At 36.1% G+C, this 24,151-nt stretch overlaps 2 protein-coding genes across 2 annotated transcripts in view; one reads left to right on the top strand and one right to left on the bottom strand.

Moving 5' to 3' along the window:
• The window catches only part of LOC123660806 (eukaryotic translation initiation factor 5), a 41,054-nt gene extending 29,457 nt beyond the window's left edge, over positions 1-11,597 (top strand). The window contains exons 7-13 of the mRNA XM_045595840.1: positions 4,397-4,583; positions 5,116-5,214; positions 5,477-5,618; positions 6,044-6,203; positions 7,848-8,055; positions 9,185-9,361; positions 10,042-11,597. Coding sequence (XP_045451796.1) covers positions 4,397-4,583; positions 5,116-5,214; positions 5,477-5,618; positions 6,044-6,203; positions 7,848-8,055; positions 9,185-9,361; positions 10,042-10,158 — 1,090 coding nt within the window. The 3' untranslated portion in view covers positions 10,159-11,597. The remainder of the gene's footprint in view (positions 1-4,396; positions 4,584-5,115; positions 5,215-5,476; positions 5,619-6,043; positions 6,204-7,847; positions 8,056-9,184; positions 9,362-10,041) is intronic.
• Positions 11,598-15,308: 3,711 nt separating this feature from the next.
• LOC123661056 (ninjurin-A) overlaps positions 15,309-24,151 on the bottom strand; it is a 29,042-nt gene continuing 20,199 nt past the window's right edge. The window contains exons 3-7 of the mRNA XM_045596067.1: positions 23,649-23,768; positions 20,739-20,855; positions 18,123-18,187; positions 17,499-17,672; positions 15,309-16,635 (exon numbers count right to left, since the gene is read on the bottom strand). Of these exons, the coding sequence (XP_045452023.1) occupies positions 16,432-16,635; positions 17,499-17,672; positions 18,123-18,187; positions 20,739-20,855; positions 23,649-23,768 (680 nt within the window). The 3' untranslated portion in view covers positions 15,309-16,431. The remainder of the gene's footprint in view (positions 16,636-17,498; positions 17,673-18,122; positions 18,188-20,738; positions 20,856-23,648; positions 23,769-24,151) is intronic.

Below are 24,151 nucleotides of genomic sequence, written 5' to 3'. Positions count from 1 at the left end.
CCTTTGGATAAGGCTTGCCATCTCGGAGCGACGCTGTGACGGGGGAGACCGTCGCAGAAGACGTCGGCGTCCCGCAGATACCCCTCCGCGAGGTGACGTCATTGCTGTGCGGCGGCGTTGTTGCGAGCTAGAAGTGGGTCTTTGCGTCGGTGTAGGCACGGATGAGCCCCTGCGCTGACTGGGGGAATCGAAACAAATGCGCCTTCGCGCGCCACCGACACTATCGCTTGGTATTGATGGCATTTCCCCTACCACTTCAACATTTCTGTCTCTTTCAGAGGGGGATACCTATAAATAAATAAGAAAAAACTGTTGAATATTGTCTAAATTTATAGATTAATATAATATTAAATATAATTATAAATCTCTGCCTAATAAACATGTATAAATTTACCATTTCAACTTCATCCTGTATCCGTACACCTTCAGACTCATCTGGTGGAGTAGAAATCGTTGGTGTCTGTAGATTTTCTGCTACTGTGTCTCCGACAACAACAACTACAGTTTCGTCCTAAAAATTAATCAATAGTTTTTAATACCGAAATACCCAGTTTTTAATACCCGAATACATTGAGTAGACAATTAAATATCTAAAATTATTATTGACTTATATTTTACATAAGAGGCAGTGAATAAGTTTTTTTTAAAGTAATTCAGGACCTTCTACAAGTGTAAAAATCTTGGTAATTACTGATGGATACTATTCCTACTATTCCTGGTGGATCAGGAATTTTCTAAAAACATAATTTAAGACACTGCTAGTATTTTAGATTATTAATTTTATAAATATTATATTAATTTTATGATATTAATTTAAATTAAATAAAAATATTACTCTCACATGAAACTGCCGCAAGATGCTTTCTGAGTGACCGCTAGTTTCAGTGCCTAGAGGGGGCAGAACAGCACTTCCTTGTTCCTACAAACAAAAAATAAAAATCAAATTAATTCTGACAATAAATTTTTATGATTAATAAACTATGGAAGCTGTTGTTGTAAAAGCTTAAATTTTGTTTATCAAGACATGTCTTATATACATACATGAAATGGATTGATTGCTAAATTCCTATCACCAGTAGCAAAACTCAGACCACCAGAAATGGTCAGAATTCTTTTCTCCAGATCTGACAGCTCCACCACGTCTACATCGACCCCACCACCTGTCCTCTGCATAGCAGTCTGTGCAATATTTGCCTTCCTTTTTGTGGCAGCTTTTTTATCTTTCCAGTACTATAAACAAAAAAGATAATCACATAGAAAGTTGACATTTACACATCTAAACAAACTTAAACATTATGCATATATTTGTACTAACACTACTATTAATTAGTTACATACCTTAGCCCACTGCTTCCACTCTTTTATGCACCCGTTGCCAACACTGTTTAACACCGTAGCTATTTCGGTCCAGCCATTTTGCATACGGGTCCTAGCATTCGCTGTACGGGCATGTCCAGTGGCAAGGTCTGATCTCACTTCCATGAATTCAATCAATTTCTCCAATTGTACTGAGGACGGTCCAGCGTTACGAGCCACTGCAAGCAAGTGTTTAGATTGTAAACCAACTTACATTAGAAAAAAATACTGGTACGTCGTACGAGAAACATAATATGTGATAGTAAAGTAATACTTACTTGTTCAATTTAGATTTTTTATGTTAACTATGCGATGCACAACAAGTTGGCACAACACTATAACGTTTTGTTTAGGCAATACTGATTGACTGAACACATTATTAATGCACATGTTCCCAAGTTTCACAAAATATTTTAAGTGGTTTTCGTAGGTCGCTCGAATCGGCCCCATATCCAATTTAAAGTGTATACAAGTGTGGCACTTGACTTTCTAACATTCGATTTTATTTTATTTTATTTCTTATGACTAAGTTTAATGTGTTTCACATGTTTCTTTTGTTTTTGTTTACTCAACTCTATTTTAGATTTGACGTCGATTTTAATAAGTGTCATTTTTCGATTTGACGTAGAGCTAACTTTTTTATTAAGTGTCAATTTAATATGCAAAGACCACATTTACTAGAAACATTTTTACCTGTTTGTCGGCAATTTACTATTATTTTTAAGCAAATATACTCAAATGATTCATAAATACAACTGTGTATTCAAAAATGCTTATAACATAATTGTTATCACAAAGAAATAGTCAATGTTTACGAGACAAAAATATATCGATAGTGCAGATACGGCTCCGCCCATCCCTCAAAAACAGCCTTGCGAACAGCCGTGCGCTCACGCAGCCGAGAGATCGTCGGCGAGATAACAGAGCTTAGAGAATACGAAAAATAACGCCTTGAACTCAGCGAACGATGCGACGGCTGTGACATCCGTGATCACAGCGACGAGTACAGCCACAACACGTCGCTTACGGCCGAACCCAATATTCAATCTATCTCTGGTTATGTCCTACTAGAGACAGAAATATCTATCTATCATTCATTTTACTGACCCAATAAACTTGTCGACGATAGGCAATCTTATCCTTCAAAGCTGTCTATCGACGAGAGGGAGGATAGCTTACTAGAGATAACAGTTCGTATGAAAATGACAGTGTAAGTGTCCCAATATTAATAGAGTTCTATCTGTCAGTAACGTTGGTGATCTTTAGTAACAACAATATCCGATCTATAGTTTTCGGGGGATAACTAAGATTTATTAATTGAAAAAGTATTTTCTTTGTTTAAAATAAAATTAATTTCGAGTGAAAAATAATGGCAGACTCAAGTACAAGTAGCAGTTCAAGTGATATTGCTCTTTTGCAACAATTAATTGAATAAAAATAATATGTTTCTTGTGAAATAATACTTACTTTACTCATCTTGTGAATAAAACAAACAATTTGGTGAATGATTGTACCTATAATTTGCAATGATTTGTATAATTTGAATTTTGATTTGTAAAAAAATTATACAAATTCAAACGAAACAACGATTCAATAAAGCGTAATGGCGTCGTAGCGTCTTTTCGTGTCGTGTTAAAACGTTCCGTTACTAGATTTACCATGGATTCCATATTAAAATAATATTATTTATTATAAATTAAAAAGTCTGTGTAAAAATTAATTTGTCCATATTTTTATAAAACAAGATTACTTTAATATGAATAAAATTTGTATGACAAATTTAAATACTACAAAACATCTGTGTAACATAACTGAGGCCGTCTGTGACGCTGCGTATACTGGAATGTAAGGAAGAGCTCAGGTAGCCGGTCTATCTACAGCTAACTGGAGATAGTAGTCCCCTATGCGAATTATTGGGACAACTACAAAGGATAGATAGTTAGTTATTAGCAGTCGATGATAACTACCTATCTCTATCTTTAGATTGAATATTGGGTTCGGCCGTTAGAGAATTGCCTAGCAGTATACGCAACGTCACAGACGGCCTCAGTTATGTTACACAGATGTTTTGTAGTATTTAAATTTGTCATACAAATTTTATTCATATTAAAGTAATCTTGTTTTATAAAAATATGGACAAATTAATTTTTACACAGACTTTTTAATTTATAATAAATGATATTATTTTAATATGGAATCCATGGTAAATCTAGTAACGGAACGTTTTAACACGACACGAAAAGACGCTACGACGCCATTACGCTTTATTGAATCGTTGTTTCGTTTGAATTTGTATAATTTTTTTACAAATCAAAATTCAAATTATACAAATCATTGCAAATTATAGGTACAATCATTCACCAAATTGTTTGTTTTATTCACAATATGAGTAAAGTAAGTATTATTTTACAAGAAACGTATTATTTTTATTCAATTAATTGTTGCAAAAGAGCAATATCACTTGAACTGCTACTTGAACTTGAGTCTACCATTATTTTTCACTCGAAATTAATTTTATTTTAAACAAAGAAAATACTTTTTCAATTAATAAATCTTAGTTATCCCCCGAAAACTATAGATCGGATATTGTTGTTACTAAAGATAACCAACGTTACTGACAGATAGAACTCTATTATTATTGGGACGCTTACACTGTCATTTTCATACGAACTGTTATCTCTAGTAAGCTATCCTCCCTCTCGTCGATAGACAGCTTTGAAGGATAAGATTGCCTATCGTCGACAAGTTTATTGGGTCAGTAAAATGAATGATAGATAGATATTTCTGTCTCTAGTAGGCCATAACCAGAGATAGATTGAATATTGGGTTCGGCCGTAAATGTGGACACGTAAAAAATAAAAAATAATTTTGCGATTTGACTGTCCAACATTATCATTAACATTTATCTCATCTCGAAAGTTTCTCCTGGAAAATTCTAATTTGTTCCCGATGTTCTGTGTGTCTCTCTTCAACGATCGTGGCAAATCGATCTTCAACCCTTATCCAGTTCCGTACAGAGTTGTTTTACATGCTGCTGCAGGTTCATCCGCAAGTTCGTGCTGTGCCCCGAGTGCGACAACCCCGAGACGGAGCTGATCGTGTCGACGAAGCGCAACACCATCTCGCAGGGCTGCAAGGCGTGCGGCTACCACGGCCCGCTGGAGTTCAACCACAAGCTCAACACCTTCATCCTCAAGAACCCGCCGGCGGCCGACCCCAGCCTGCAGGTACGCGCTGACGGTACCGCGCTACTGCTGACACTACCGCGCTACTGCTGACACTACCGCGCTACTGCTGACACTACCGCGCTACTGCTGACACTACTGCGCTACTGCTGACGCTACCGCGCTACTGCTGACGCTACCGCGCTACTGCTGACACTACCGCGCTACTGCTGACACTACCGTGCAACTGCTGACACTACCGCGCTACTGCTGACACTATTGCACTACTACTAACACTATACTGCGCTACTGCTGACTATTTATTGAGTCGACGAACACCTACACCTAACACCATCTCGTAGGGCTGCAAAGCGTGACATCACTACACAGTGAAAATACTACACAACTGCTACTTTATTGTAGAAGCAAAAAAACAGTATTAAAATTTCAAAATTTGTAACAATATTTTAAATATGTAATAAGTAACAAGATACCAATAGTTACCAAAATAATTTGTCAATCTTACTATTGAATAACAAGTTTTCTACCAGTTGAGTGATTCAATTAATTAATGTATATTTTTGTCGATTTCCAGGGCTCATCATTGACGGAGGGTAATCGTGGCAAGCGTTCGAAACGTAGCGGTCCTGCGGCCAACGGCAACCATGATGGGGACAACCATGACGCTAAGAATGTTAGTTTCGAATTATTAGTTGAGGCAACCAGTGTATGAGACACGTAAACTGATATCAGACACAGACAAATTCGTGTTTGGCTAAACTTACATGTGCTAAATTTGTCTAAAAAACTATCAATTCCCCTTTATTTCTATGCTTAAAACAGTTCATTGTATTTAATAAAGAAAAATAGGATATATGCTAATTCACAAAAGTTTGTTAGGAAACCATTAAAGATAACTTTAACATAATGTAGATAAATTTATAAATTTTAAACAGGAGAGCGATGTCCCAGTCACTCCGACCACTCCAAACCCGAAGACTACTAAAAGCAAGAAGAATAAAGCTGATGACGACGATGATGATGATGGCAACTGGACAGTTGATGTCAGTGAGGAGGCTGTCCGTGCGAGGATGCAAGGTATATTCCTTATACTAGATAGCATAGTTATTAATTTTAGAAAAAATTTACAAAAAAATCAATATTGGCCTTGGCCTTTCTTGAAAAATAGACTATCCAAAACAGAAAAAAAAAATTAATCCAGACCAGCAGTTCTTGAGATTAGGCTGTTCAAACAAAAAGCTTTATAATATTGGTATAGATTGAAAGAAGAAGGTTTCGTCACAGTGATCATGTCACTTCCATTGTTCTGAACTAAATAATATACCTCTCTTCAAATATGTCATCTTGTAACAAAACCTGGCCTCTTTAGAAGTTCAAAGATCCAGAGATTGTGTTTGACCACTATATTAGTTAATATGACCAAGGATACTAGAAGCATTATATATTCCATTTTTAGTATATCGCTAATTCTAAAATGTGTAAATTTTTTATTTTGTCTTTAGATTTGACGGAGGGAGCAAAAAGCATGACTCTCTCGGAGGATAGTGAGAAAAATGAGAAGCAGCGTATGGACTTGTTTTATTCCTTCCTGAAGCAACGCTCGGACGCTGGAGACGTTGAGGGTGCAAAGGCTATTAGTGAAATCTTGCATGAAGCGGACAGGTACTGTTATTATTCTATTATTAATCATTTATTTATGTTTGATCAATTTTAGATATCTGGTACACAACTAGTAAAAAAATCCTACTTGTATATTTCTCTTTGTTCTCTGCAAGTTTTATATTTTTGTATACTATTAGGATAGCAAATGTAATAACATGGTCTGCTTTATGATACCGGATACCGTAGCCTATAGACGTATAGGAGATAAGGGAGTTTTGCAATTGAAATGCAGATTTAAGGCTGATCTTACTCTGTAGTTCTAGCTACCTTACTCACCGTGAAACTATTACTATTCAAACTAAGGGTACATGAGCGTAGCGTAAGCGGCTTGCTAAACTTAGAGGTTATATTTCGAAATCGAAGCATGTCGCGTGTTTCGTCTGTGTTTCCCGAACGATACAATCTGGGTACCTTCAAGGCCAGAGTGAATAGGCTGTTATTAAGCAAGCATGCTCCACCTTCGACCGCATCGTCACATACATCAGGTGAGATTGTGGTCAAATGCCTGCCTATTTGACATAAAAATAAAATCAAAGCAGTTTCACGGCATCTAGTGTTTCGCTCAATAACGTACCTTACAACCACGTGAAGCGGGACCGCTCAACTTGACGCATCCGTTAGACCGTCGCCTCCTTAGTCGGAGTTTGAACTTGTTTTTATATAACTAGGTCGCCTAACAAGCGTACAGCTCACCTGATGGTAAGATGGTAAGCGATCACAGTAGCGGTATAGATGTCTGCATCACCACAAGCATCGCAAGGGTGTTGTCGATTCTATCCCCAATTCCACCCGGAAGCTCGGGTCACCTCACTCATCAGCAGGAACCCAACACTGCTTGTATGTATGTTGTATGTTGTACACGGGCTATTTTCCGCAACTCGACGTCTTGATGCGCCTTTTTTGCGTGATCGGCTGGTGGGCACTATTCGTGCCAGCCAAGCTCCTTGAGGAAGCCTAGCAGACCCTTCACGTTGCCGACGACTTCCTGGAGCAACCTCGGTGTCCCAAGGTGTAGTGCCCTGTAGTTCGCCACACCACCGCATTCCAGCAGGATATGTGAGGCCGTTTCCTCTGCCTCCAGGCACGCTCTGCACAGGGGGCTGTCTGTAACACCTAGATTGTGTAAGTGCTTGTTAAGCAAGGCATGTCCCGTAAGCGCCCCGACCAGTAGTCGGAGCTGGGCTCTTCCATAACCGCGAAGTTTGCGGGACAATCCTGGGTTGATCGTCTGAAGAGCTTCCTTGGTCTGCCTGCAGGTAGTTAGGTTTGTCCAATATTCTTGGTGCATTACCTTGGTGTTGTGTCGCAGCTGGCTGCGCAGCCATCCGAATGGCAGAGGCAGAATGGGTTCGGGTCCGTGTACCCTCATCTCCGATCCATTCCTCGCCAGTCGGTCGGCCGCGTCATTGCCTCGCGATCCACTGTGTCCCTTTATCCATTGAAGGGTAATGGTGTTCGTTTCACTTACCTTCGTCAGAGCTCGATGGCACTCGTATATTAGCCCTGATGTCATAATGTCGCTCTGTAGGGCTTACCCAACACTGCTTATAACAGTATTATTTAGCCGTGATCTCCTGTAAGGTCCTCGGTAGTATCCCAATCCTCCGCCAGCTAAAGGACTAACACGAGCCAATGTAAATCCAGGCTGGAGGTGAAGTCGAAGGCGCTGCTGGTGGCCTTCGAGGTGCTGGTGGGCGCCGGCAGCCTGGCCGCGGACGTGAAGCGGCACCGCGCGCTGCTGCTGCGCCTGGCGCGCGCCGACCCGCGGGCGCCGCGCGCCGCGCTGCACGCGCTCACCGCGCTCGCCGCCACCGCGCCCGCGCTGCTGCCGCGCGTGCCCGCCGTGCTCAAGGTGACGTGACGCGACGTGCCGGCTCGAGACACGCGTGCACTGCGCTCCCTGTGTCGACCTGGCGCGCGCCGCGCTGCACGCGCTCACCGCGCTCGCCGCCACCGCGCCCGCGCTGCTGCCGCGCGTGCCCGCCGTGCTCAAGGTGACGTGACGCGACGTGCCGGGCTCGAGACACGCGTGCACTGCGCTCCCTGTGTCGACCTGGCGCGCGCCGCGCTGCACGCGCTCACCGCGCTCGCCGCCACCGCGCCCGCGCTGCTGCCGCGCGTGCCCGCCGTGCTCAAGGTGACGTGACGCGACGTGCCGGGCTCGAGACACGCGTGCACTGCGCTCCCTGTGTCGACCTGGCGCGCGCCGCGCTGCACGCGCTCACCGCGCTCGCCGCCACCGCGCCCGCGCTGCTGCCGCGCGTGCCCGCCGTGCTCAAGGTGACGTGACGCGACGTGCCGGGCTCGAGACACGCGTGCACTGCGCTCCCTGTGTCGACCTGGCGCGCGCCGCGCTGCACGCGCTCACCGCGCTCGCCGCCACCGCGCCCGCGCTGCTGCCGCGCGTGCCCGCCGTGCTCAAGGTGACGTGACGCGACGTGCCGGGCTCGAGACACGCGTGCACTGCGCTCCCTGTGTCGACCTGGCGCGCGCCGCGCTGCACGCGCTCACCGCGCTCGCCGTGTGCCTCAAAGACCTAAGGACCAAAAAGATTAAAAGAAAAACACAAAATGACGACCAGATTTAATAAACTACAAGTGTTATTAAAGAATTACTGTGGAGTTTCTACAGATTATTCTCTACGTAATGTACATTCCGAATCTGTGGTGCACACACATACACACATCAGCCTATCGCAGTCCACTGCTGGACATAGGCCTCACTCGCGCCAAAAATGGCGTGAACTCATGTGTGTATAGTCACCACGCTGGGCAGGCGGGTTGGTGACCACAGACCTGGCCTTGTCGCACCGAAGAGGCTACTGCCCGTCTTCGGCCTGATCATATTAACTATAATTTTTTTATTGCAAACGAATTTTTATTAAAATATTTAAAATAATGATGATTCAAAATGACATTTGAAGCCTACATGAATAAAGTAATGTTTAATTTTGACTGACCAAACATTACTCATGTCCACAGTTGTTGTACGACCTAGACATAGTAGAGGAAAAGACAGTGTTGGAGTGGGCAAGCAAGCCGTCTCGCAAGTACGCGTCTAAAGAAGTGGTGGCCGATGTACTGCGTCGGGCTCAACCCTTCCTTGATTGGCTACAGCAGGCCGATGAAGAGGACGATAGCAGTGAAGAAGACATTGAGGTAATTTACAGTCTTAGTATTTTATCGGGATCTTTAGTGACATTTAAAGGAAAAAAAACTTCACGACCGAAGTAAAACTTACGAAACGTAGCTCTCTTTCTATCTTCACTAACTTTATCTCCCTCTCACCTTCCGTTCGCCCCGCCCGATCACACTTTTCGTAACGCTCTCGTCACGCATTCACCAGCTTACTCCCCAAGTCAAGTGCGTGAAAAAGTTTTAGTTCAAAAAAACGATTTACAGTTATTTCTTATTCTGTTTTTATAACAATTTAAAACTGAAGTTATATCATAGCTACCAAGTTTCCTGTATATAATAATATTGTACGGTTCAGCCGCACATACATATCGCCCGATCAGCAGTTTACGTTAGTTGCACGATTCATTGGCTAAATACATCAGTTCACGTTCACATATCATCATCGTACAGCGCGTTCGTGAGCTCATAATAGCAATTAATTATTAGCAAATATATTTATATTTTAACATTTATTTTTATATCTTTTATCTACCATAATCAGCAGCAGCAACTCAGGTGTAACATACAAATATACAGGGACCGATATTGAAAGAATCACGGACTGTGAATTTAGAACACTATATATTCGAACACTATATATATATATTCGGAACCGGGCATTAATATTGGTCTATATTGATTCTGTTAATTAACAATTTCAGATCGAGTACGACGACCGCGCTAAAGCGACGCCCATCAAGGCAGTCACAACGCCCGCTCCTCCCAAACCACAGCAAGATGATGACGGCGATATCGACGTTGACATCGACGCCATCTAACACCCCCACAATATCCTCAAAACCCCCACAATCTCTCAAAACGTATCCACAACTTTACAAACTCGTCCACAGTTCTATCACATGCGTGTTTCGCAATATTATCGTCTGCGTACTAAAAACTTTTTATTTATTACTTTTACTATGTCTGCTTATCAAAATTCAATACATTATTTATTTATTCGTATTGAAAATAATTGTGATTTTTAATTAAATGATTTCGTTTTATTCATATGTAATGTAAGGTATATATGGAATACAACACAATGTTGTCACTTTATATGTATGATAAAGTTGCTATCGAACTTTTATTTGTATAACTATGTTTCCCAAAAACTGTCTTAATAGGTTATAAAATTAATCACTCGCTCAATTGATCTTTAAACATTCTCAACCTAATCTCAGGTTATAATAAAATGCGAAACATGTCTTAATATTTAGATTACTGACCCCGTGCGCTGAAAATTATATATCATTACAAGTTAGGGGCAGTTACTGCCTTATTTCACCTACCTTCAAATGAATTTCTTGAAAAATTACATTTCTAATTACATGAAATTCGTTTGAAAATCGTAAAATCGTCTTTTTAATTATGTAATTTTTAATATAGATATAAAACCAATAATCCGTAGTATTGTAATTAAAACGCTTTGAAATTAGAGTAATGAAAATCAAGCTATTTCCTTTATATTCCGAAATAAATTCCTTTCTACGTTTAAGTATGATTTTAATATATATTTATATGGGATTTGATGATCTCTGTTTCAATTTAAATGTCATGAAAAAATCGCAATTACACAAAAGTAGTTTTATTTGTATAATCAATTTTTATAAAATAATTTTTGAAGAATAATGGCGGGTTGTTCGTCCAGTCGGTTAAAGTTGTAAATAAGGTTATTTACTGCGATTAATACTGTGTTGTAAAGTGAAGTATAGCGTTGCACAAAGAATAATGTTGCACATTTCCCGGTTTTTCATGTCAGTATTACGTGGGAGATAATTTTAAATTACTAACATTACTTTATTACCGTCAATTTAAGATGGTCTTATAATTGAAGTTTAAATTTTCTTTAACATCAACGTTAAGAGTAATCTTAACCATAACCGCCTTTCGAGCAACCCTTCCTACTTCTACAAACCTTTTTAATATAATTGATTCGGTAGTGAAGTGTTTGCCAAGTATTTGTTTACAGCAGCATGAAGCTAGTGTTATTATTTAAAGCAATTATTTATCTTATATCTTTATTGTTCTTAAACATTTTTTGTTTGTACTGTCGAAGTGTCGTCTTCAAGTTTTTTTTTTTTTTTTTGAAAAATAGCTAGAAATTTTCGGTCACCGCGACTTATCCTCCATTAAAAACTATTATGAATAAGATATTTTAAAATTGGCTCTTGACAATTTTAATAGATTTGTTTTGTATTGAATACATTTGGATTCTAAACATGTTTTTTATTTAATGATACCTATTTGAAGTAATTGCTATGATCTTTTAATGTTTTATAGTTCTTATATCTAAAAGATAGAGATAGATAAACGAGTGAGTAACTACCGCTGGTAACAGGTGTACATGATAACAACCGAGACAGATTGCTTAACGTGCTCTCCGAGGCACGCTGGGGAAACTCACAAGAGCTGCACAAACACCCAGACCATGGCAAACATCTGTATGGCCAATACAAATGTTTGTCATGTGTGAGGATTGAACACGCAACAGCCAAACAGTGCTGTGACCGGTGCGCCAACGCGGCGTCAAAGAAATTAATTGTAAAATATTTTGATGACATCATTTTTTAGTTTGTTTTGATGTCACTGAACTCAATAATTGTGTTTGCTGGCAAACGAAAAAACCGACTTCAATTACATCAAGTAATACAACGTAGGTAGACGAATAAATAGCCAAGTAAATACGTGTTATCAAAGATTACTCCAAAAGTTGTAAATTTAAATGTGACCACATCATAAACATCGGCTTTCGATTAAGTTAAAAATCATCGAAATCTGGTTACATAAACCTTTTGAACGCCATAGTCACGTATACTTGACAAGGGCTTGCGAGTACTGTGCGCCAACGACGTCTATAGGCGACAAAAAACCCAGACCACAAAAACATTCAATAAAATATTTCTAGTATTTTCAATTCAACATTTCTGAAAAAAGAATATCCATGCAACTTTTGAGTATAAAAAACAAGTCTTTTTAGAGCTACATTAATAAATAAATATTTACAACATACACACACGTTCATCTGTTCTTAAAGTAAGTAACTTAAAGCTTGTGTTATATATAGATAACAGCTGACTGGTATAGCTACATTTTTTTATAAACTTATAAATAAATATATATTACACTATAATAAATAAATATTACTCGGGATGGAAATCGAACCCACAACCCCCGGAGCAGAAAGCAGGGTTTGTAGTGACAAACTGCGCTAACGGGTTAGTCAAAATGTTATACTTAAATACTTATTTCGTTTTTTTTGGAAGAGTTATTTGGTAAACAAACCCCTGTCAATCGTAATTCACGTTTTTTCCGCATTTATCACTCACTTTCACAACACATTAGCTTACGGACATTTGTAAAACTCCATTTACTATTTATTTCACTAAAAACAAATATCAATTTATCATTTTAAACACAAAAACTACTAAAATACGAATTCCGAGAGTACAGATAACTAATATTTTTGAAATTTGAATATGACATTTCAATATATTTTTTTAAAAGGCGAAAAGGGATATATAAGTAAATGAACAGCATGAGCAATAAAAAAGGCCACGTTCTTTACTTATATTTTAAATTTTCACGAATTATAATTTGTTAAATAATGTTACCGTAAAGCGATTTGTTATTAATTTGTTTTTTGTTATTAATTGATTTTTTTCTTTTTTTTATGTTGAGCGCAAAAAAAATCCTTTCAAAATATTGCAAATGTCAATCTTTTATGGTAAAGTTTTCATTGTAAAGGTTTTTATTTTATATTATGAATATTTCTGAATATCAATTTGACCCTGAGAATTTTTAACGTTATCCCATATAAAATTAAAGTATAGCAATGGCATAAAAGTTCACTGTAGTTCACAGGAAATTTTTTTGAGACAGGATTACACAATGAGGCATCATGGAGAACAATGTTATTAGTCCTTTTTTTAGATATTAGAGAGGGTGTGTCGCCGGCGCAAGGTTTTTTATTCATAGTAAATACAAATAATGTGACAATAATATTAATAGGGTCGACTTTTTTTTTTAGATACAGGCGGCATTATTTTGTTGTAAATTTTATTTTTGACGTCTTTTTTTACCGACCATTTCACATAAAGGAAATATAAATTTGTTGCCTTTTATGCTCGATTCGTATATCGCTCGTTCGATTATTATTATTTTTTTTTTTCGTAATTCTGTTCCTCTACTAATTCTTAGCAAAAATATTCAATATAATAGTACGTTTCGAAACAATTTTAGCATATGTTAATGTTAAATATTTGAACATAAAATGAATTTTATATTCATCTATGGCTTATTAATATTGTTCATTCATTTGCTCTTTGTGTCACTTTACTATACTTACAATCATGGAGCAAAGAGAGACTTACAATATTAATCTATTGTCTTTGGTCGGAAGTACGCCATATTTCTTTACTATTTAGGACTATTCCAAAAAAATAGAATATAGATGTTTTTTAAGCTATTTAAAACTCAACTCAAACGTGTCATATCTTTTATAAAAATTTTGATATTTGAATAAAACAAAAGGTAAAAAACATAAAACTATCATCAGCTAATATATAAATAACAAATGAAAATATAATCAAATCAATTAAAATCAATCAAATCGCCATAATAAATCTGATATCTCAAATCTGGCGCATCCCTAGCGCGTAGTCATTAATCCGTTCACTACACGCCGTTGTCAAGCATAGACGACACAAATGACGTCATAAGCGAATAGCGAGAAAAGTAGTGCAGTGCAACATGAGCGATACCTTAGCACATCGATCGTCGCATTTTCGAAGTCGTCGATGATTTTAATAATATACAATTACAAATAAAAATTTTTTATTTATTTATTTTCATTTTTTTAATTTAAGATTTTGATAATTATTTTTATGTTGGAAAGGAGTTACCCCATGGGCGATACCGTGATAAGGAAACCAGGATCTGATGATGGAATCCCAGAGAAATCGAGGAAAACCCTCGAAAATTGCGGTAACGACTAGTGCGTTTGTTAATTTCTTTCGTCTACTTACGTTTGTAGTACTTGTCGATGGAGTTGAAGTCGTTTTTTTTTCGTTTGCGAGAAAACACAATTATTGAGGTATTATGTTATACCTTACAGATTTGCTTAGGGGCAACAAAATATATATGAAAAAAAAAACAATGTATACACTATGTACAAAAAAATTTAATATTTTTACAAAATACAGCAAAAATAGATCCTTAAGAGATTCTAGGAGTACATGAAACTTAATTACTAATGATAAATGCGAAAGGACGTAAGTCCAAAGTAATACGAAAATTGAGCGTTTGGTTGAGTCTATGCTGTTATTCTTTGATATTTATAGCTTTTAACAATGTACAAAAAATATATCGAAGACTGTCTTCTAAAAATGAAAACAAATGACAAAACTTTCTATTTATCTTGAGGAAGTAAATTTTTTTGTTTAGTCTTATATATTAACTGTAAACCTTGAATCATTTTCTTTGACTATGTTACGGGAAAATTACGTATTTTAAATGAGTGGTAATTTAAATTGATAATTATCTGATAAATTAAAAAGTAAATAGTCTTACATAATATATCTGGTAACAGGTTTTTATATAATTAATTCATATTATCTATAATATAAAAATGAGTCGCTGAATGTGTTGCTAAGCGCAAAACTCGAGAACGGTTGGACTGATTTCGCTAATTCTTTTTTTAAATATTCCTTGAAGTACGAGGATGGTTCTTACGGAGAGAAAAATACTAAAAAAAAAAAATTTAATTTCCTGAAAAAGTCTAAAAACAACACTTTTCTATACTCCCATACAAAATATTTGTGATAATACTTAAAAGTCACTGTTAGGCGATACGAAGTTCGCCGGGTCAGCTAGTATTCTATAAAATGTTACAGTAAACTTTATTAGTCTGTAATCAGTAATACTATAATTATAAAACAATAAAAGTACTCTTTATTGTACACCAAAAAATATTACAGATACAGAGTAACAAGATTTACAAGAGAAATGCACAAGAGGCGCCCCATTGCTAAAGAAGCAATTTCTTCCATGCAACCTTAGTAGAGGAAATTCACAAAACAGTAGGCGTGTTCGCAACACAAATGTAATATACGCACGTACACATCAGAATATAGGTATAGTTATGAGTTATAAGCTCAAACAGACAAATACCTAAACAAATATTGAAACAAAGCTATCGAGTAAGATACTATTTTTTTATTATATTTTCAAATGACGCAAGAGGTTTTGCACGTCTCGCTTCAAGCGGTAGTGAATTCCATAACCGAATTCGGATTTATAATTGTGACCCGTTTGAAATAAAAACAGGAAAAGTATTATATATAATATTGTTGCTTCAAATCGAGTAAAATAGCAAAATAGTCTTGAACCAGTTCTCAGTAATTACGCAAAAAATACGTTAGAAACCCACAATTCCTACAATAATATATTATGACAACATAAAAAAAAATACAACAATAATAAAAAATTGACCAGTAAATGTTGAATAAGTTGTAAAAACAACTTTTTATATCGTATGGATAGTAAAAATTAAAAAAAGTGGTTAATTCTCTCATAAATATTGATCACAGCATCAAAAAGTACTAAAGCTAAAATATTATCCGCTAGAAAAATTATATACAAAAAAATATATCTTAATATTGAATATAGATTCATTTTAAATTGTTTTTTTTTTATCTAAGTACCCGTTTACAGCAGTTTAAAAGAGTGATGAACGATTTACTTCGACCATTTGTCTTAAATAAATATAGAGTCGTTTTTCAGAATGGAGCGAGAATTCAGGGTCGGCGTTTTTTTATCAATTATCAAGTTAAATAAAAATTGTATAACTAAAACATTTATATTGACAAAGTGACACGAATAGGCGCCATAGTTGTTTAATTTGCCGGCTGGGAATTCCCGCAATTTTAACATGACTTTTTGTCACTAAAATTAAAATCGGCGTTCTTTTTAAGTTTAACATTTTCATCCTTTATATTTTATGTAGATTATTCGAACATTATTTCCATTTTTTTACGAAAAACGAATATTTAATACTATCCAGCCTGTTGTATTGCGTTTCCCATGTTACTTATAGTGGTCGGCGTGGCAACGCTGAAGGAGGTGATGAAGACATTTACAATTGTGATGAGGAAGATCCCCAGTACAGTCATGTTGTTGATTTTATCAGCCTTGCAGATATCCTTATCATCTTTAACGTTGTAGCGGCTGTTCATAATTAAGCCTACGCCCACTGCGATCTGAAAAAAAAAAACGATTTTTTTTTTTATAATTTGTGACCGTTGTATACGATTTTATGTAATTATATTAGGGACGTAATCTATACATATAATAAAATGGTAGGAAAGTCAAAACTGTACATTGAATATTTTTTTAAAAGAATACTTGGGGTGTATCTACAGTCGACACCGAAGCCAAAAATATAGTTTTTAGAATTTTTGTCTGTTTGTTTGTATGTATGTCCGGGATAAACTCAAAAAGTACTGCATGTGTTTACTTCAAATTTGGCACAAATATTATTAAGAAGTCGGGTCAACATATAGGCTACATATTATCACGCTATCACCTACGGGGAACGAGCAGTGAACCTTTATTTCTTCAATGCACAATGCAATGCATGGTGGGTCGCTAGTTAACAATGAAAAGAATTGAATCACCAGTAAGGTCGTTGATCACCAGTTCTATTAACTTGTTTATTTCATCATCTCATCCCGTACTCATTTGGTAATATCGTCACCTTAACTTTTTAAACTACAGAAACGTAAGATTTTTATGAGAATTTTTTTAGTAATCTTTAATACATTTTCCTTACACTAAGTGTCCGAACATTCATTAAAATACATTTATTATACTAGGGGCTGATTCACCGGTTGTGGATAAAATTTATCTTACAAATAAGTTATGATTAGACTTTAACAGCAGGAGATAGAATGGGCCATTAGGATCTGTTTCTCCTCAATTAATAAACTAAAACGTTTAGATTAATTGATTGCGAATAAAAACATCTAATAAATAAAATGGAATTCGGTGGTGAAAAAGAGTAATACGACAGGTCCTGAGTATTTTTATACAGAAACAGGCCGTAAGTATTTTTATATTTTACCTGAAATACGATACTGAGCGATATGAAGGTAAGACTGGGGTAGTAGTAGGGGTGTGTGGTGGATGATTCCAGAACGTAGCGCAGTTGGTTGGCGTTTGCGGACAGCAGCGCGAGGTCCATCATCCCTTGTGCGAGATTCTTTTTCTGTTGGTACGTGTTCACATCCGGAATCGACTGCGAATAAAAATTTATAAAATTAAATTAAGATAATTTTTTTTTCTTGTACTTTAATATACTTTTATTAACCGACTTCAAAAAAATTGTAGGCATATAATTTTTATCTGTTTTTATCCGGGCTATCTGGATTCCAGATAGATCTATCTAGATTCAGATATCACAGATAAAAACAGATAAAAATTGTATGAAAATTTTGGGATCCCTATTTCAAACACACAATAGTTTATAATAACTTCCCATACAAATCATCGTTTTTTATTTGGGATTTACAGCAGGGTGTATAAATGGCCACGGGAACTATGCATTCAACACAATATTCCAGAAATTAATTTTTGTGCTATTTTAGACTGCACCAAACTCAACAGTTTCGCTCACATGTTCAGCTGTAATTGACAAACATTCATGGAAATTTACATATTTGTCAAATAGTAATATTAGATTTCTTACCCCAGGCATCATCGGGGACACGGGCCGATCGTCGATCCCGAACCTCGGTCCGAGTCCATTGAGATCTGTAGTTAATATATTAAATTAAAATATTAACATTACCGCAGAAAATATTGATGTGACCATATTTATTTGATTAATAAATTATTGTCCTGAATAAATTATTATAAGTAGGTACTTAATAAAAATAATAGAATTATACATGTTTTATACATAATGATAATTTAATTATAATAAATTATATTTTAAATAAACCAATGAAGTTAATATTGTTACGTTTCAAAATAATGAGTATTCATTGACAAAATAATACAATGTGTATAAAAAATTATTCATACACTTCTTTTTATTTGTAATTACTATAGGTCGTTAACTTTCAACGAACATGTAATAAATATTAATGAAATTGTGAGAAAATATAATTGTATATTATATTATATTTTTTTTTCCTAATTATGGTGCTTAAAAACATTTAATTGATATAAAAAATGTATAATAATAAAATACGAAACAACAGATATATTATATTATACTAAATAGTTAAAAAAAGTACCGTTACTCTGTTATTATTTGTGCACATTCTTTGAACAGATAAAATAACAACAGAAAAAACCGCGCCAATTTTTCACCATAAAGCATAATCCGTTATGTCGCCAAAATCCATAATTATTGAATAATAATTATGTTAAAGATTATACCGGGCATATTCATGCTGTTAATTAAGGAACCCATATTAATTAATCATTGTTTTGTCAAGTAAAATAAATACGTGGAGAACTAGTTTGTACCCGCGATTTCATCTACATTGCTTACGTTTGTATTAATATGTCGTTGAAGAAATGAAATTAAACAGTTTGGCAGAAAACCATCAAATCTTTTTTTGACTATCGGAGTCAGGTTTTTGTATATTAAGGGTCGGATACCGTTAAAACTATTCGAAAGATTACGGTACCTAACGGATAAAAGTTTATAGTATGTTATTCTTTTCAGCATCAAGTTCTACTATATTTATGGCATAATAATACAGGTATAGGCCATACGCAAATAAAATTCGCAGATAAAAAATTGAAAATTGACATCTTAAACCACCATTCCAGTCTTTATTGATTGTAATTTATCCAGTTGATTATCCTCGACGTGAGCACGACAGATCTCTATCAATTAATTTTTATATAGACATTGTTTGTTATAGGTATTATTTCTGTTGTTACTATTCACTATTAGAGACTTATCGTACATACCAAACAATATGTGTCATTCGTATAAAGCTAGAAACAAACTAAGCGAAATTACTAAAATATACATATACAGAATGTTCAACCTTTAACTACGTTTCTTGAAATCGAGGGTTATGTAGGCGAAATAGATCACGACCCGCGTGAAAAAAGTCCATTTTTAAATTTGACTTTGTCTAAATAGGCGAGCAACTTTGATAAATTTATTTCGCATAACTCATTTCGTAAGCACGTTAACAGTTAGACATGCCTTTAAATTACAATGAACGGAACAAATTCTACGAGGAACAGACTTTTTTCCATACGCAATTCTTAAGCAAGTTTCTAACTGGAGAGTTGTTCGCCAGTTAGTAATAATTTTTTACTTTATGGTTTTTCCCCTCAATTCGCAGGCACGCAGTTTGGGGTCGAAAACCACCCCGAGCGGAAATCGAACCCCCAAACACTGGTGTCTACAGTTACAATGTACTCTGTGACTGGTGTTTAGACGCGTACATGGCACACGCACCACTACACCAGAGCTGTTGTTGTTATATAAAGAAACAAAAGAACAAAAAATTAAATGTTTAATCAGTTTCTATTTTGACACTTAATTTTCACTTCATAGTTTGTTTCTAGCTTTATATCGATTGTATTATAAATATTTGCTTCCTTAAACGTAACAAGGCATGCAGCATGCGAACAATAAAAATGCAAGAACGTAAGTGACCGTCTACCCGACTTTAGGAAAAGGAATAATGAGTTATATACTAATGCTATACCAGTAGGAAAATGGTGTCATATTTTCTCTTAATGTAATTTGAGTTTTCATAGCCGATATATTTAATGATCATGCGCAGGATCTACACACGTGTATGTATTATGTTGAACAGAAATTTAATTACAAATTTTAATACTTGTTTGCATTCGTTTTTACTTTGTTTGTTATTTGACAAACGAAATCATAGTGTATTAATATGGCTCAACGATCGTCAGCTACTAGCTTGTGGCCATATTCCAATAAAAAGTCCTCCAATTAAACTAATCACGAGCATTTAAATAAAGAAAAGCGTTGCCTACTATTGTCCGCTCCTACGGCTATCGCACTGTACTTATTATGTCAACAACTTAAGGAGGCCTATGTCTAACTCTGATGTTTGTAAAATTAAGAATTTGTGCATTTGTAATATGTAGATAGAATTTAGATTTAATGGCTTTCACTAGTGCCAAGATAGCAAAGATGATTACAACCTCAATTTGAACACGGCCAAAAAAGTTGTGCAATTGTTTGTTAATTGTGTATTTATACGATTTTAACGTAGTTGTATTTGGGTAAGTAATTGCTGTATGAGTGTATGATATAGTCCTGCGCATGTGATTGTAAGATGCATCGTCCAATCACCGTAAGGATAGTCCGTCTCGTCGTTAGACGGCCAGGGCCATTTACCGTCTTCAGTGCCGGCAGCGTCGTCTCGGGTCGGGTGCGTCTCGTGAGAACTGCCGACCGAGTGCTCCTCGCCTTACAACAATTAAATAATAATTAGAAATTTTAACAGGTTAGGGTAAATTAAAGTTCAACTCTATTTTCATATAGACGTATAAGTACAATTCAGCCTGTAAGATCCAACAGCTGGGCATAGACGTTTTACTCCATGTAGGAGAAGGTTTCTCCACAACCACCACCACTTGCACCGATTTTAATAATTTTTAATTTAATCGAAAGCTGATGTTTATCATGTGGTCACATATAAACTTTATCGAGATCTGATAACTACTTTTTGAGTAATCTTTGATAACGCGTAGTTACTTGACTATTTTTTCGTCGATCTGCGTTGTATTACTCGTCGATGTAATTGAAGTCGGTTTTATTTCGTTTGCAAGCAAAAACAATTATTTCGTTTGCGAGCAAACACAATTATTTTTTAATCGAAAGGCGTTGTGTGTCATCGAATTTCAAATCATCAACCATCCCATTTGAATTTGACCAAGTTATGTATCTTTAATAATGCGCATTTACTTGACTAGTTTTATGTCCACCTACGTTGTCTTACTGGTCCATGTAATTGAAATCGTATTTTTTTCATTTGCAAGCAAACACATTTATTCAGTATTTTAGTCGAGTATTTATTCAAAAATTAGAAGAAATCTTCATAATGATAATTTGTTTAGATAAGAATAGATAAGTTTATTACTACCTCACGAATGTATTTTTTATTTGATTAAGGATAACTAAGTGTATGTGATACTAAAAATACTATACATCTACGATATATATCATTTTACTTATAAATAAAAATATTAATTATTTGGTATTTGACGAAGTTTTCTCTATTGATTGCCCGACCATCCACAGGGTCTCCACACCTACTTTGAAATTTACCCACTTGAATTTTAAGATTTTCTAGTAACCGATGCTATAGGTACTTAAATATTCAAGAGGACTTGAGGAAAGTACAATAATAATAGCAAATTTGACTAGCCCGTTGGAGCAGTTTGCAGTGCTTTTTTCTCCGGGGTTTGTGGGTTCGATTCTCGCCTCGTTTCTGGTTATGATACATATATAAATATGTATTGTTTACATGTATTTATCGTAAAATATCTATTTTAGTCATTCGGCTTGTACCTATAACACTTATTAACTTGCTCACCGTAGAAACAGACGATCGTGTGTGTATGTTATATGTATGTACCTATATATCATGATTGGAAGTTACCATAAAATGTTATCATTTTTATGGTCAAGAACAAAATTTTATCAATACCATTGACCACATCCTCTATGATAACCTATTTGCATTAATGTGTGCAACTGTATATTGTAACATATTTATTATAAATGTATTTATAGAAACACTAAATGTTACTAGATGGCAAACGATAAAATAAGACCTAGCTGGCCTGAGTTTTCAAGTTCTAACCATTACAATAAATAGAAATATGGTGCAAAATTGACCCTTGATACTAAATAGGATTTAGTAGAATAGGGAACTCGTTTATGGGCGCGGAAACACATAAAACACATACAGACAAATGCCCAAAAAAGACAAAAAAAAACCCATGTATAAGCCCTTTGCCTTTTAATAATAAATAAATAAATAAATACGCTTCAGCCTGTAATATCCCACTTTTGGGCATAGGCCTCTTTCCCCATGTAGGAGAAGGATCAGAGCTTAATCCACCACGCTGCTCCAATGCGGGATGGCGGATATATTCCCTACTATGAGTAACGATCGCTATTAGGTGTACACGATAACAACCGGGACCGACAGCTTAACGTGCTCTCCGAGTCACGGTGGGGAGACCCACAAGGACTGCACAAACACTCAGACCACGGCAAACACCTGTATGGCCAATATAAATGTTTGTCATGTGCGGGGATCGAACCCGCAACCGCCAAGCGCAACAGGTACAATCCATGGCTGTAACCGTTGGGCCAACGCGGCGTCAAATAAAATAACAGCTCAATTCATCGTTTTCTTACAAAATCCTGAACATTTCGGAAAGAACTCTGACGAGTATTGACATTAATAAGTAATTTTAGTAATTTTATTTGGATCTTTAAATCATACAAACATCATTACAACTCGTCGACGTATGGTCATAGCATCGGACTGATGCGCTTGCGATCGATAGATTGCTGTGGATGATGGAGGCCGTACAGATGTTTGTAGTAGTCTGGGCGTTTGTATTATCTATGTTTTTGAACACCTTACCCTACTTGAAGTCCCCTGTTGAGTTTGAGGTGTTTATTTCCTTATATATATCTTACTAGCGACCCGCACCGGCTTCGCACGGGTGCAATGCTTATACTAAATATACTACAGAATGTCTTTATTGGTGTCAAGCTAGCTTATGACATGGTTATTAACATAATAACAACAACATTCAAATATGCGTCGTTAGATTACACGTTGTTACAGAATGCGTTGAAGAAATAAAGGTTCACTGCTCGTTCCCCGTAGGTGATAGCGTGATAATATGTAGCCTATATGTTGACCCGATTTCTTAATAATATTCGTGCCAAATTTGAAATAAATGCATGCAGTACTTTTTGAGTTTATCCCAGACATACATACAGACAAACAGACAAAAATTCTAAAAACTATATTTTTGGCTTCGGTATCGATAGTAGATCACACCCCAAGTATTCTTTAAAAAAAAATATTCAATGTACAGTTTTGACTTTCCTATCATTTTATTATATGTATAGTTATCTTATAAAGTTCTTGTAGGTACACAATGAATATGTACCAGGCATGCAAGCGTGAACTGGTATTAATGAATAATTCTATATGGCAGAAATAGTATATACCTCCATTATGTGTGTCTGGTTTGTTGTTATTGTTGCTCGGTTCCAGCAGACCATCGTCGATGCCAGGGTATGGAGCAGCAACCGCCGGATGCTCACCATCGAGATCATCGATCTCGGGACCTGATAGTAGAAAAATATCAGAACAGTTTTTAATACAACAGTTTAATGTTTAACTCAAGCAATTCAGTTTATAATTTTTCAATGGGTTTTTACCAAATTGTTCTTATTTGTAAATTTTTATTGGTTTTGTTTGAATATGAACAGAAAAAGCAATATACTCGCGATAAATTTAATAAAGTTGCATTTCTAGAGCTTTTGTTAAAAAAACGATACTAAAGTCATTTAAAATATAAGTAATTACTAATTATCGCTACTAAGTTTTTTTTTACGCATTAGACATAATGAAAAATATATTTGACAATTAGCAATCAATCAGCAATTGACACCTTACGTAAAACGTTGATGGAAATAATGTCACCTTTTTGTCCTACCTTTTTCCTTAA

The sequence above is a fragment of the Melitaea cinxia genome, chromosome 16 (assembly GCF_905220565.1).
Source record: "Melitaea cinxia chromosome 16, ilMelCinx1.1, whole genome shotgun sequence".
Taxonomy (NCBI): Eukaryota; Metazoa; Arthropoda; class Insecta; order Lepidoptera; family Nymphalidae; genus Melitaea; species Melitaea cinxia.
This window is presented reverse-complemented; position numbering and strand designations above follow the sequence as displayed.